The sequence below is a fragment of the Anneissia japonica genome, unplaced genomic scaffold, assembly GCF_011630105.1.
Source record: "Anneissia japonica isolate Jap-2015-1 unplaced genomic scaffold, ASM1163010v1 scaffold287714_len2871179_cov188, whole genome shotgun sequence".
Classification (NCBI taxonomy): domain Eukaryota; kingdom Metazoa; phylum Echinodermata; class Crinoidea; order Comatulida; family Comatulidae; genus Anneissia; species Anneissia japonica.
In genome coordinates, this window is record NW_022755542.1 from 1,695,940 (window position 1) to 1,712,337 (window position 16,398).

The 16,398-nt window shown below is 33.1% G+C and overlaps 2 protein-coding genes across 7 annotated transcripts in view; one reads left to right on the plus strand and one right to left on the minus strand.

Annotated features, from left to right (window-relative positions):
* LOC117123545 (caspase-1-like) overlaps positions 1–9,577 on the minus strand; it is a 27,952-nt gene extending 18,375 nt beyond the window's left edge. Inside the window, exon 1 of one of the 5 annotated variants that reach the window (XM_033269507.1) lies at positions 9,417–9,577. In XM_033269507.1, the coding sequence (XP_033125398.1) occupies positions 9,417–9,562 (146 nt within the window). In that variant the 5' untranslated portion in view covers positions 9,563–9,577. Of the gene's footprint in view, positions 1–527; positions 557–1,956; positions 2,133–2,295; positions 2,341–7,518; positions 7,557–9,416 lie in introns of those variants that run through there. The other 4 variants (XM_033269508.1, XM_033269510.1, XM_033269512.1 and 1 more) reach the window with 4 other exon arrangements.
* A 1,419-nt stretch (positions 9,578–10,996) lies between these two features.
* The window catches only part of LOC117123547 (rhotekin-2-like), a 31,443-nt gene continuing 26,041 nt past the window's right edge, over positions 10,997–16,398 (plus strand). The window contains exons 1-2 of one of the 2 annotated variants that reach the window (XM_033269515.1): positions 10,997–11,188; positions 13,713–14,115. In XM_033269515.1, the coding sequence (XP_033125406.1) occupies positions 14,035–14,115 (81 nt within the window). In that variant the 5' untranslated portion in view covers positions 10,997–11,188; positions 13,713–14,034. Of the gene's footprint in view, positions 11,189–13,712; positions 14,116–14,660; positions 14,807–16,398 lie in introns of those variants that run through there. The other variant, XM_033269516.1, reaches the window with a different exon arrangement.

The window sequence follows — 16,398 nt, forward strand, 5'->3', positions numbered from 1 at the left end:
ACGTCGTCCAGCGAAACAGGGTTGCCACTCCTTAAAGGAGTGTATTTTATCATCTTGTGACCCGTCCGTTGGTAGGTTAAGAGTACAGTGACCAAAGTTTCTCTTTATCAATTTCGATAGCGATTGTTTCCATGCCTCCAATAATCACCCCAAAACCTGTAAAAATATTCAAACGAAATAAATGTAGTGTTAAGAAAATAATATTAATAAAAGTTCTCGACTCTTAAATTCCATAAGCAATTCAAAGCAATGAGGCTGCGAGTTGTAGGTTATATTCCTACTTCTAACTTTACGTTTACATCATAATATAGGAAAATAAAAACATCAACATCTAAACAACAGTCAGGTACGTGAAATTTTAAATTATTAAAGAAAAATCTAAAGAATGGAATATCTGACTGATCTCTGTCTCTTATACACATCTAGATGTGTATAAGAGACAGGTGTAGGCCCAATGAATTGATAATATTTCAGGCATCCTAATTTTTGGAAAGAAAAACACACAGGGACAACTTATTTTTTCTTACATTGGTTGTACCATGAAGGAATTAGTTGTACGGATTGCTATGCTGTATGATTACAGACAGGGCCCACACTTTGTCGATGAGATTATTACAAAACATAGCGAAAGTTATCCATGACGTCAACATACGAAGCCACGCCCCCTCGGCTGAACCCGTTGTATTTAGCATCTACCCTGACGTAGGCCTAATTGTCAAGCTGTAAAAAAAAAAGAAGACCCTTAGTTTTGGGCATAGGTAGGCCAAGTAGTAGGGTCTAGCCTAGGCCTAGTTTAGTACTTTCGTGGAGGTATTATTGAGAAGGAGATCACTCGGCAACAGATCCCTTTGACGCGACAAACATATGTGTTCCCCGCTTTTTCGTTAGCAACAACTTGGCAACGACATGCATTTATACGCTTCAGCAGAGCAGTTGTGCAATAAAACGTTTGCTTTTAACCCATTAAATATCTTTATAATGAACAATGTTCCCCTGATTAGATTTTTTCGGGCTTTTGGTATGTTATTATTTGTATATTTCAGGAACGGATTCCGTAAAATATTTATGTTAAAATTATTTCTGTGTTCATTATAATTTTGTCTAAAGATTGACTGGTTCGACTATAAAGCCAAGTCAGCGTAAAACTGAAAAATACTCAGATTTTGGATTCATTTTTCGAATAGTTAACCCTCGTTAACCCTAAAATGACTTAGTTTATTATAATCCTTAATCATTTATTAATTAATATCTGTTAAAATTAGAATTGGCGAATTTTGGCCAATTTATGAAAATTAAAGTTGAAATATACTATACTTTTATAGGTCATGTAAATGTTCCATTAAATTCGAAACTTTTCTTGTTGGAAAATATTAATATGTTTGATATTTTATGAGAGATAAATGTATCAGCTTCAAAATAGAAAAGATTGCGCAGCCATAGTGATTGACAGTATGTAGTGCGCACTGAGAAAAGAAGGTGGTCTCCATTTCGTCATGTTCAATTTTTTGGTAAACTATGCCTGCTGAAAATTTGATGGCGGGGAACACATGGGACTTCAAAGGCATCCCGCAAACGTTCTTTACGCGCTGCGGCAACTTTGATCTTGGTTCATTTGCAAAGCGCTGCGTGCGCGTAGCTTTGCCGAGTGATCTCCTTCTCAATAATACCTCCATGGTACTATTTAGTAGCTAGTACTAGTCATAGGCCTAGCCTAGTAGTAGTAGTAATGGTTTTAACTATTTTACTGTGCATCTGTCTGTAGGCTAGGCCCTACACTATTATTAGGCCTAGGCCTCTAGGCCCAATAGGGCCTAGTAGTAGGTCTAGTAGTAGCTAGCTAGGGCTAGGCCCTGCCCCTAGCCTAGGCAAGATTATTCAATGATAATCCCTAAATAAGCCTAGCTAGGCCTAGACTAGGCTGCATGACAAAAGAAAACAAACAATGGAATGGCCTACCTCTCTGGGTCCGTACTTAGAATTAAGGTGTAATTTTTCTAACAGTCTGGTAGATTAAAGTCGATATTTTTTCCCAAAAAAATCTACTAGGCTAAGTCTGAGTTTCTAGGCCTCACAAAATGTCACACTGATTTACTCTTTTCCTTACACACGCCGCAGGTAATGCGATTGCGTGTATCAAAAAAGATATGACGGCTCTCGCACTGTCGCTCGCTGACATTCATTTCCGCAATCCGCAATTCGCAATCAGAGCCGTACGTAGATAGAGAGATAGACTGGGCTCCAGTCCCTAATCTTTGTCTTTAAATCGATTTTGGCACCAATGGCGTTCCATATTACCTATTTGCTTGGCGTTTCATAGTATACTTTTTTTGGATTAATTCGCATAAAAGTTTCTCGATATATACCGTCGCTGGTGGCGCTCTCCAAAATTAGCTAATACTAGGAAAACCTCATAATTAGCGACTTGTAGAGACTTGTGGCAAGTCTAGAGTTTGGCCAACTCGGTTTCAATCATGTGACTTAAAGCCCCTCTCCCACTAGGGTTTTTTTCAGCATACGAGTTACAAGAGAATGCCGAGTTGCTAACTCGGTAAACACTCGTAGGACGATTCGGAAAGCTCGGAGAGGACTCTTACCTACTCGTAGCAGCTCTGAACTCGTGGCGCTAATTTTTAACATGTTCAAAATTATCGCCACGAGTAGATAACTCGTAGTAAACTCGAAGAACTCTTAGGTAGCTCGTAGAGTATTCGGGGTACTCATAGCTCGTACACTACTCTGGATATTCGTCGGCGGTTTTGTCATCTATGAGTTTGATGCGAGCACCCAAAAACGAGTACGAGTAAGTACGAGCGCACCGAGTTGGCTCGTACCTAACTCGTATCTAATTCGGTACAAACTTGTTACGCTCGTAATAATACTAATAATCTCGTAGTTAACTCGGTGCTCTGCTCGGCATAATTCGTACATAACTCGTAACCAACTTCATAAAGTCGTACCTCACTCGTAGCTATCACGTAATAAGCTCGTATAAGGTCCTTTCCAAAGATCACGAGTTTTAACTCGTAGAAATCGTTCGGACTCTTAGGTGAAATAAACCTAGGTGGGAGAGGGGCCTTACACCGGCTATGTTGTCACCAAAACAAAACAACGCGATAGGGTAGGAAGTTAACAGTTATTATAGATGATTAATGTGAAATACCGTTATTTTGGGTTTGGGGTTGCTGCAATCGATGGAGGATTTGGGATTTTATTTTAACTTTGCATGGCGATCGAAAAATCTCGCTATCCACGTCACGTAGTAAATTATAAGGCATGTACCGCCCGCCCCACTTCGCGATAATAATATATCCACCTACTACTACTAGGCCTAGACAGGCCTAAATTTCGGTACTTCTTCGGCCGAACACCTTAAGGTAGTACTTAAATCAGCTTAATTACGATGATAATTTATAAAAAAGGAAGAATTTTCAAGCAGCAATGATTTATAAAAAGATGCAATGTTGCAACTTTGCTGTTAAATTATATAACTAAATTTCCAGAAAGCTACATGAATCATGAAGTATCCGTCAAAGGTAGCTTAAATTATAATTAAAAATAAAAAAATTGAATCCTCCAATAAAAGCGAAAACTTGTCCAAGGAGTCCTGTGCTATGCAAACATGCCCAATTGTGCTTTACAAATCAATTAATTGTGCAACTAAAGATTTTAAAGATAAAAATATATTTTAAAGATATAGGCCTAATTGTATTATAATATATTATTGATTGTTTTAATACATATTTTAAATCAAAGAGTTTAAATGTTTTACAAATTACAAATCAAAATTTCAATGAATAGTAAATAATGAATAATAAATAATAATAATAATAATAATAATAATAATAATAATAATAATAATAATAATAATAATAATAATAATAATAATAAATAAATAATAATACAGTAATAATGATAATATTATAACTCACTAATATTATAAACAGAAGTGTGGAGAATGCTGCTATTTTACTTACAAGGCCTAGCTTCTTGATTATGAATGGTTAGGCATATGTTGTACAAAAATTTCTCTCAATGCAATAATTCTTCAACTTTGATTTATTGTTTAGATTACAATTTACAAATAGGCCTAGGCTATTTGTTGGTTTGGAAGATGACCAGCATATTTTATTTCATAAATTAAAGTTTACGAAGTCATAGGCCTAGAGGTCTAGATACAATTAGAAAACTTTCATGTTATTAATATTTTTATCATTCATTTACAGGCGAAATTAACATATTATCGCCGACGATTCACAAACCTACTCTGTCTGCACAACCAACTTTTAGGAGTCTCATGCTATATATAGAGTAGGCTGCTAGCAAATAGGCTTAGATGATAGACTTTCAAAACAAAAATATAATCGTAACGAAAAAAAAATAAAGAATCGTCCTCACTTTATCTTCTCGAAATAATACAGCACGTCACTGATTAATTAATTCCAAAGTTAGGTAAATATGATTATACAGTATATGATATTTACAACGATATGTTAAAATCCCATAATTGAATTGTCCTCATGAACAGAATAATAAAAGAAAGTTTATGCAGCATCAGTGTTTTATAAAATGTTATAAAGCTATACGCGCGCACGCTGTTTGGTGACAACATGGCGCCCATGCGCCAAGTTGGCCAAACTCTCTCTATCTACGGCTGGGGAGAACTACATAGTGCGCCCTCTTTTGATATTCAGGCTTAATTATTTTTCAAAATAATGGAGGGAAGTATGAAGCGAACGAGTAGTTTTCGGCGTACACTTTCTTTTCGCAAACGTCGCCGTACGTGTGAAAATATCGAAAATAAGAAACCACAGCGACGAAGAAGAGTATCTGATTTTGTTGTTTTTAAATTACTATTATTAAAATTATAATACTAAGACTAATAAATAATAATAATAATATGAATAATATGAATAATAATAATAAAAAATCGAAAATTATTTATTATTTATATGGTACTATAAATATATGTATTATATATATATATGTAATAATAATAATATCAGCAAAAATTTGAACAATATATAGTGTTAATGCTAAGACTAATAATTAATATTAAAACTAACGGTAATAAAAACAACAATAATAATAACAACAATGACAACAATAATAACCGCAATAGTAATAATTAGTACAATGTAGTACCAGTAAATGACTTGTGGCCGAGTTGACTTGTGGCCGAGTTGATTTGTGGCCAAGATGACTTATGGCCGAGTTGACTGTAGCCAAACTTTTTGTGGCCGAGTTGACTTGTGGCCGAGTTAACTTGTGGCCGAGTTGACTTGTGGCCGAGTTAACTTGTGGCCGAGTTGACTGTGGCCGAGTTGACTTGTGGCAGAGTTGGATCGAATTCGTGGTGGATGGCTGAGGAGGGAGTCTCTGTTGGCAAGGAGTAGGGCCTAGGCTAGACGAGTCTTATTCAGGCTTAGTTAGGCCTACCGAAGCTATCCTAGGCTGCTAATTTAAAATTAGTGGAGGTACTTAGTATAGCCGTAGCCTAGCCTATTTTTAACATTTAATATTCCCGTCATCTATACTGACTAGGCCTAGCCCCTAGGCCTATATACTATATATATGCCTAATTTTGTCCTTTAAATCCTATATGTAAACAATAGAGAAGTATGTGACCTCGTTCTTGAAAAACGTACAAAAAATGCTCTAACTTTTTTGTTTCTGTTCTATACATTTCTCAATAAAATAAAAAGCATTTGGAAGCACACAAAATGAACAAAAGAAGCATTATAAAACTCATTAAAATTTAATCATTTATTAATTAAATAACAATTAAATTAATTAATTAATTACAAATAATTACTTATAATATGTCATAATTGTCTTTACACATGCCTCAATGAATAAGACATTTGAAAGCACACAAGGAGAACAAAAGCAGTGGCATATATAGGGGTGTTCTGACCCTCACCCCCACACCCGACCCCACCCAACCCTCTTTCCTACCCTCCATTGAAAATAAATTTTTTTTCTCTTTCGTATGGTCGTCCCACTTTTACAGTATTTCATTAAAATATGATTATACATATATTACAATTTATTAAGTATTGCTATAAGGCCCAATAAAAAAAATTATTAGTTTATCACCCTCGCGCGCATGTCTTTTATGGTACTGAAAAAAAAAAAAATTGGGGAATTTTATTTTTTTTAAATTATTTTATTTATTAATTTTTTTCATTTATTTTATTAAATAGTTAGTAGATATTGTTTGCTTTATCTAAATCATGTTTTTCTTTGAATATCAATGCACCAGCAACCAACCCAAGGGGTGATATTTGGCTTTAGCAAAATAAAAAATAAAAACCTCCCTCCCTCATCACTTTTCCTGCCCAGATAGGGTGATAAACTAATAATATTTTTTATAGGGCCTAATTAAAATTAATTGGTTTCAGAACAATATAAACTTGAATAAAACCAAACATAACATAAAATCGATCGCGACAGTGTGTATATAAACATGTTGTCGTGTGCGATCAGGCAAGACCAGACATGCATGACCGCTCACGCTGCACTGCACGAACAGATTTTGGGAATTTCCATTCACAACACACTTTTTATTTTCGGTCAAAAACTAGGTTTTGGTGTTCAGATTATCTAAATATTACACCCAGTTGTAGATAAATACATAAACTAACACAATAAACTGGTTTCAGAACAAAATAAACTTATCTTTAAAAAAAATTGAATGTTTTTGACAATTTAAACTTTCGGCAATAAATTCACTCAGTTCCCGAAGTCGGAAAAAATTGATTTGATGACAAGGTGAAAGAGGAGCATGTGAACTACGTCATCACTGTTTTCGGGTCAAAGGGAAAAAATAAATATGACCTCTGCAGCAAAAACAATAGAGGGCTGTTGCAACAGTCGAGTCGCTGGCAAAAATGATAGCGGTGCCACGATATCGCGCTTGCAACAGCCGATAGTCACGTACCTATCACTAGGCTTAGGCTAGCCTAGGCCTACTAGCTAGGCCCTAGGCTTTGCCTCCTAGTAGGCTGAAGAGGCTACACTGTAGGGCTTGGGGTATTTTTAATTGTTAATGTTCAGACTCATTGTTTTTTAAATGCAGTTGGTGCTGCCGAGCTGGTTTTTTACAACTTTACTGCTCCTCAATATAATAAACCATACTTTAGTATGTTATCTGCGTCGAAATGGATGATTATAAAAGCAAAAAAAAAAAAGAGATATGAGTCCTAGGAAACTTCATTGTCCATTTATAGAGGCTCTAGCATTTGTTTGTAGGGAATTTTCTGGCTCACTTCACTGTACACAATAGAACTTCTCCACTCATGATGATGTTGAAATTTGTTTGATATTTTTGTCTGAATTTAATGCCACCTTTCTATAACTTTAAGAGCTATGAATTAAAAAAATCATCACAGTGTGTATGGGGAAAGAGATTTGTTCGTTACAATAAGTAACAAAACAAAAGTGCTAATAAATACTTTACTACTTCATATAAAGGCAGTCTAAGCACATTGTTCAGCCTGACTTACTACTAGATACTACCTATTGTTTGTGTTGAATTCCATTTCTTTTTAGGTTTAAATGCAATGTATCTAAAAACAGGAAGAGAACTCTAAAACTCAATGAATAGCACCCTCTAGAGTATCTTGTTATGTTTTCATAAGTTGACTCGCCTTGATTGGATATCAGTGTAACAATACACTTATATATGTTATTTCATACTTTAGAATTTGATAAAGATCAATCTGATTTTCCTTGCATGCAACCTCATTTTTCTTGCCAGTTTCCCAATCCTCTTATCAGATTAAGTTATTGTGTAATTTAAATATTTAAATAAGTAATAAATTCTATTAATAACTTTTGTCTAGAATGTTTAACACTTTGATATCCTGCCTGTGTTGAGCTATGAACAGTATAAAGCTACATACACATGATACGACGACGACACGATAAAAATGTGCTGAGTGTTGAAGAATATAAACGACGCGATGATAAGTCGTCGTTATTGTGTCTAGTTATATATAATTTTATTCAGTTTTTTAATTGTTTGCTGTGCATTTTGAAGTAAGTTAGAAAATGCTCCAAATGCTAGGATTAATTGTATCAAAATTAAGTGGGTTAATAATGGTGGGTGGAGGGTCATGAAATTAGCTTTAGACTGGGTGGAAAATTTCAAGGCTGGGTGGCCCCATCCAGCTCCACCCACCATAACTACATCCCTGATAAGTGAGAGTTATTATTTTAGTACTGATTATACCAGGGGTCCCAAGTTGTGAAAGTCAAATTCTTGGCGAATTTGTCGTGCAGGACAGGCAGAAGTTTGCAAAGGTGTACTAGTTAAAATGTGTACAGTACAAGGATAGCACAAGTCCTAATTGTTAAAATCTTGAGGAAAATCGAAGAGAAATTAAAATTCCAGGAGAAAATATGGAATTTACGGGAGACCGGTAGATGAACAAAATTTCCTGGAGACTCCAGCGCAATCCAGGAGACTGGGAGCCCTGCTACTACAAAATGTTTATTATGTTTATTAAATATTTACTTGATTTTTGTCTGAAAATTCTAATGTAGCAGCCATTTTGAATTTTTTATGGACTATCAAAATGGAGGATTAGTCTAAACGTTAATTATATTTGTGACCTAACAACACAAGTTTAGTGTACTGTATGTTACCACATTTTGTTATTTTCCATATTTTTATTTTGTCGCTTGAGTTTAAATGCATCATGATCAATTGTGTATGTGTTGTTTGAAACAATAAACTTGAACTTGAACTGCCAAACTACAGCTCTTGTTGCATATTATGGTGTGAAATTTGAATGTATTCTACAACATTGCCAGTGGCGGAAGATGTCGCAATAATGGTCATGTTAGAACTGTAAGTTATCCGCACAGATGAGGTCAACAATCTTAGGTGATTAGTAGAAATATATTATAACATAATTTGATCAAATTTTTGAAAATTGGAATGTTAGATTGTTTGCTACCTGTCACTGTGCCAGTTTTTTTTTTTTTTTCGTTGGGTGTGCTTGCTACCATCTGCCATTTTCCAAGGTGTATAATTCCTTTAAAATAACTGCTCATTTTTTCAGGCAGGCTGCAAAGCAATGGAATTGATTTTATACAAGCATTCTGATATTGAGATTTATATTGTGGGACTGTTTAGAGTTCAGCATCAGATCTAACAACATAAAATATTATTTTATGGTTTTAACTAGTTTTTATTGTTTTTTTTTTATTTTAGTGTATTTTACCGCATTTTGTTAAATTTTCATGTTTTTACTTTGTTGCTGATGTTTAAATGCATCAAATATGCTTCACTGTTATGGGAAAAGCATATTTCTTCTTGAATAAATTTAATAAATATCAATTTTTCTTATTAAATCATTGTTGTTTTGGTTGTTGTTTACTGAATTCCTTGTCATTCATATTTTTCTCACCTTTTTTCACTTGCTAAGCAACCTGTAAGCTGATTTGACTTCAGATTGTACTTTTGTGGTTGTACCTGAAATTGAATACACTCCTCCCTGCTGTGAATATTCAACACATATAATGCAAAGCAGATTGTTGTCAAACTTAAGTCCATCTCATTCACTTAGTAAGTTATGTCAAAGATTTATAGCGCAGAATTTTTATTTTTGTCTATTTTTGTTCTTAATACAGTAGATTATAATACTTAATAGATAAAAATAAATATTGATTTACTCGCCTGACAGGATTTCCAGACAGAAAGTTAACTGAATCAGTCCAAGCATGGAGCTATAACTTAAAACAGAAAAAACTCTGAAAACTGAGATGTTAAAAGCTACAGTACATAAAATAGAAATTTGTAGGACATCATAAATTTTGCATCAACAAAGGTTTATGCTAAAAGGAATCGATGAAATGTAGGCCTGTCATTTTAAAATTTAATTTTACATTATAAATTATTTCTGTGTTGTATCATCATAAAAAATGAAATGAAATTTGCATATATTTTGTCCTTTGCTCTTCCTTTTATTTATACGTTATTAATTAAATGGACTTTTTAAAAACACCAATTTATTGTCAATTTGCGCCCGTGAGCAAAACTTTGTTTTGGAATTCGGCTCAATACATCAGCAGTGGACTGATTAAAGGTCATAAATAAATTTTTGGTGCATTGTTTTATTCATAATAATAGAAATAACAAATAATATAAATTGTGAATTAAAAATGGTTAAGTATATAAACCTAAATAGGTCTTGTTGCAGTAAATTCCATAAAGCTATTTAAATTCTATAATGTGTAACTAGACAAATTTTGCTAGTAGAATGTTCAACTTGATTTCTTGTATTTCTTCAGAGGTATTAATAAATAAAATTACCATTTCCCCAACATCCAAAAAGTAATTATTCCATTGTGACAATTAACTTCCCATACAGTAGTAATAACAGCCTTTAGCAACAACTGATTTTAACATCAATGGTAATAATTAACAGACATGAGCAATTGTAAATTTTGTAGTTTTGGGATTTTGCCAACTCAGACTGTTGATAAAATACAATGGCTTTTATGAGAAGACTGTTCTAATCAGATTTAATTTTAATTTAATATAGTAGCTGGAAGGGTAGAAAGATTTGAAAGGGATAAACATACATTTGTATTAATGTAGGTTTACCTTCCCCTCAGCTAGAGAGATCAATCATGACTGGAGATCTGAACTGAAGAAATCACTTTCTCAAATGACTAACCCATTAGCCTAATTAAAACTTGCTTTTTAAAATGGCAATACAAGATTATAGAAGCATTATTGTGGGTGTGATCAGGGCAGTGTGATAGTCAATGCTGCTGTTACATTAGTTTAAAGCATATTAAACCGGGTTAATATATATTTATACCGGGTAAACTGCTTTACAAAAATAAGAGCATAATAAAACAGGGAGCAAGGGACTGAATGGAGCATCATATTACAAGGTCAGTTTCATTCTAGCTCATGACCCAAGTCACTATACTTTATTATAGTGAGTGGAAGCGTGTTTGGAGAGACCTGCTGTGCTCTACCTCACGCAGTTTGAAGGCATTACTGTTATTCTCCCATGCCTCCATGTTTTAGTTAAGCACACACACCGTCCAGTATTCCTCACCCTCGTTGGGTACGCTGTCGTCTTTTATCGTCGTTAATTGTGGTGTCCTACTGTATTCATTTTGAGATGGCTTAGAAATTTAGTTTACTTGTGATTGTACTTTGTAGGTAAGTCTTTTGTTTTTGGCAAGAGGAACATTGTATTCCGCAGTCTCAGAATTGAAAATAATATCTTTTAATACCATAATAATGTAAATATATTACAGCAATTCTTAATAATTGGTTTTGATTTTAGGGATGATAGCAATTTTTGATTCATGATGTTTTGATGTTTCAGATTTATTTTAAATAATGTGAATTCTAAAAATGTTAAAATTTATATTATTGAAAAGATAAAATTAAAATAATTATTTTAGTAGGATATCCTCTAAATTAAAATCTTAAAAATACTTCTATTATTTAATTACACCATTGGTAAAGATAAAGATGGGGTAACTTACTAGTAAGTTACATCTTTATTTGAAAATCCTTCAAGTAACTGATAGTTTTTATTTCACTGGAAGCTGATAAATTATTTAAATATGAGTCCTTATAAAGTATTACACAATTGAAATATTGACTGTTATTGTTTTATTACCTGAATACCTTTAATTATTATTTAATGATATGAATTGTAAAAACATATTTTAATTATCTGGTAATTGCTGTGATAAATTAATCTAATATAAACATAATGATGATAATGTGTATCAATATTATTATTATTATTTTAATTATTATTATTTATTGATTTAATATTTGTTGCCTAATAATAAAGATACACCATACTGTCACATTTTATTAAAATATTAGAAAAGTATTAATTGCAATAATTTAAACATTCAATAAGTTGGCATTTGACTGGAAATTAGAACAAGATAAAAATGTTCTTTCCAATTATCTTGGCATATACCCTTTTCTACCATCAAATTAAAGTGACTGTAAATCATTAATAAATGGGGTTTTTTTAAATCTGTAATTTATTGAAAGTTGATGACATGGTTTTTAAAAAATGAACAGATAAAATTTCTTTTCCGTTTTCTTTCTTTTATGTTTTTCATCAATTCTTGGATGACAGACTGTACATCCTTAATATAATAAAGTAATAACCTGATAATTTTAAAATCAATACAGTAATAATATTTAGATGAGCTAATTTCATGGTAAACATGAAAACCATTTTGAATTCCATTTACATATTAATATGAAAATTATAATAGAAATGAAGGAAAGATAAATTGATAAACTTCTATAAAATTTTAAAATCTTATCAGCAAAATTAAATATAGGAGAATGTCTTATTGTACTAATTGATTTTTAGTAGTCGTAAGAAAAAAGGCAGCATTGGAAGTAAAGAAAGTAACATAATATAATTATCTAAAATTACTTGAAACTAAGACCGAGACATAAAACTTAAAACCTGAAGAATCCAGCTAGATTTAACAATCAATACACAGTTCTTACCTTAATATAATATTATGCAAAAAAGTAAGCCTAACTATACCATGGTAATACCAACCTGATATCTTACTATGGTATATTGATCCTGTATTGGCTAATCCACATAATCGCTGTCGTACAACCACCAAGGTCTAACTCCAGTCTTAAAAATAATCTTGTAAACTTCATTCATCACTGGTGCTTAAAAAAAGAATAGGACCAAAAAAAATATAAAATCATGTTTCCATGATGTTTTTTATTTTGCCTAACTATATCCCACAGGATTTTGGCAGGAATTAATATTGTTAGAAGAATAACTAATGATAATTACTTCCTAACATGTAATACTGTACCATGTAAAAAGTGCCTCACCTGATTAATAAATACCAAGATTAGGAAAGAAAATATTTGATGAAAATAAACAATTCAATAATGTTAATACTGCTTACACATGATTTAAAGTGTCCACTAATCAAATTAATATAAGGATTATAAGAAAGCTGTTCCTTCAAAAAGAATGGATATAATAAATTAGATTCAACAATAAATAATAATAATACCAGAATGATAATAATATAGGCATGTTTATAAAGTGGCTACTCATGCACAACCATACTTAGATTTAATACCAGGATCAGGAAATTTCTTAGACGAAAAATACAGCTTTTAGGCCAAATAAAAATATAAATTAGTTCCTCATTCCTACCTGCTTCCTTTGTTGTTGCTGCAACAATTTTAAATTAGGTTTTTGATTTATTTTTATTATTTAATTCTTATTTTATTGTAATTATCCTCCAGCCTTGTAGTTCTTGATTGATTATTAAAATAGCTTGTTACAATATTAATTTTCATACAGGTAATTCTTCCTTGGCCCACCTACACAAGATTTAGTGTAACCAAAGATATTATCGACTAGAGTTATAAAAGCAGAAGTCGAATAGGGGAATTTTCTCCTTCCCTTTTTTTTTTTTGTTTTTTTTTTAACAAGAAATGTTTTTGTTTTTTTTTGGGGGGGGGGAATATTTGCCCAAATTAATTTCAATATAATGCTGTTAATTTTAACACTTTTAAAGTCCAATAACAATAAAACTAAAAATATCTCAATTCCTATTTAGAATATTGTGTAAAACTATACTATGCAAGCTTTAGCTACCTATTAGCACTCTACGCGTTGAGCTCAGAAAATCATGAATGTTTTTCTTATTTGTAACAGCATTTTGGAGATTTGAGGTAGATGTCAAGTGGCCTGCGGATCCACTTATCTCAAGTCTTTAATCCTGACAATCGGTCAACTGCTCATAGCAGCGTCCATGTGGTGCTTATTTAACAACCAGATACCATACCTAAAACCACTCATTTTACACTGATAAAATATATTTACCAAGAACAAGGAACATTTCTGTAAAGGGAATAATAATAACACCACAATACTAGTTCAGGGTTTAAACCTGAAACCGTAAATACCAGTTCGGGGCCCAGCCCACTGCCCCTAGGAATGTTTCACTCAACCCTCGATACACACTCCGTACGTCAAGATGTCGGACTATAGCAGTACCCAGCATATCATCGAAGACTTGGACTTGTTTTACTTTAGGCAGCTTGCCATAAGTCTACAGGTAAATCATAGAAAATATTCTCTTATGAATATTCATATAAATTCTTGCATGCATACTTGGCCTAAATTCTACTCTTGCCCTGATATTCGTAGCATTTGGCACTGCAACCCTCTAAGATTATACTAATGACAGTGTATATGTATGTAGTACACATAATTTGTATCTAAAGTACCTACTTAAAAAATTTCAATTATCTCATTTTCTGTTTTATTGCTTCGTACATTTCTAGTAGTAAAGTATTCCTATAATTAGAAAGTAACTGCTGCGAATGATTAAACTACCATACTGCCAAGATTTGCTAATGAATATTAGCACTTAATATATTACGTAGATCCTAATTGGTGATTTTTGGCTCAATAATCATCGTAATCTCTGACATCATCATTCACGTCTAGCAGTTACTTAGCCTGTTCAACAACACACTCACCTTAATATGGTGTAAGGCTATCCAAGTTGTGTTAAACAAAGTGATTAAAGTCATTGTGCTGTCGAGTGGGTTACTAACAACAGCAATAGATGTTTCAACCAATCAGAAGATACCTCTAACGAAGATACAGTTCAATATGTTAAAAAGATCTTTGTACAGAATAACATTTATCCTCAGTTAAATACTGATCTTCCTATTGTAAGTTTGTGTACAGCAGTGCAGTGGGTTATAATGACAGACATTAATGACACCACTACATCAAAGGTAGGTGGAAGATCAAACAGACCGGATGACATTTGTCTATTTGTACATCAGTTTGAACGGAGGGAAATATTTATTGAAAAATCTGTACATATTTTACAGTTGACTGAGAAAAATTGATTAGGGTAGCATATAATAACAGTAGTAGATGTTAATATCTTAGGCATGTATGTGGCTTCATTTGGCTTGCTAAATAGAGGAGTGGTTGATTGATGCATGTAAGATTGTTGTTACTGGCCATATTTAACATGTTCCATAAACATCCTGGCTGTGTTTAGACCATTACAAATTGTAAGGTCTTTACTAACTCTTGTACTGGTATTATGCATTAGAAGGCCATCTTTACTGACTGCTTACAATATAATTCTTCCAAACTACAGTCCAGTATCAACGTGTACAATATTAAACCATACATGTTTACTCCATGAGTTAAAATTACCATATTTTTTAAAGTACAGTAATACCCCATACTGTACAAACTGTGTCCGACCATCTTCACTGAATTCAAACATATTTCTAGAAAAATATATTTTGAGAACATGTTCTAATTTTATATTAATGATATTATTTTAAGAATAACTTCTTACAGTAGCTGTCAAGACCAACTGTCTGAATGCAAAAATGTCATATTTCTTCAAGACAGCTATAATATACACACTCAGTACCCACTGATACCATAGTTAATCTGGTATATGCCCACCCCACCCCCTGAACACAAAATAGGGCCGATATTGGGAGTGGCTAATATCTGGAGAATCCCATTCTCAATCAAAAGGCAATTTTTCATTACTGCATGCCTAATTCAAAGCAAGATGTGTATAAGAGACAGCAATACACAGTTCTTACCTTAATATAATATTATGCAAAAAAGTAAGCCTAACTATACCATGGTAATACCAACCTGATATCTTACTATGGTATATTGATCCTGTATTGGCTAATCCACATAATCGCTGTCGTTGTAAAAGTCAGCTAAGCTACTCATTCAAATTGTACCCTGGGCTTTTGCCCTAAGAGTGACTGGTACGTAAAATTGTGCGTAAAGAAGGGGGGTGGGTTTATACCCAAGGAACTATGGTTCGTTGCAAATTTAAACTTAAATTTCTACCAAAATATTTAATTTCTACCAAAAAATTCAAACATGTTATCAGAAGCTAACATAATATGTTTCTGTTATCATCCGGCTGACTAGCCTACTCCTACTCGGCCAAGTCTTGTTAACAGCTGCAGTACCAAAGCTTGTATAAGTCAAACTAAGAAAAATTTGTATTTACTGGTACTGTAGTATTATTGTTTTATTACTATAAGGACAAAGTGGGTGCCTATAGGTTTGAATGTCATTGTGCTAATTACTAGCTCTTCTACATTATGGAATACTCCCTAGGGAGCTGTGTATATGAAACAGCAGCAAAGTTCGCTTAATTCGCAGTAGCCATTACATGTTCGCTGAACCGTAGAGAGCCTTAGATAACATTGGCTCATCCCTGCATTGACGTGTTTCAGTTGGAGAGTTTTAATGCAATATGTAGTACACCGTTCTTGAAAGAGATGTTGAAACTGTCAAGTCCTGTGTGCAGTTATGGTCCAGGTGCATG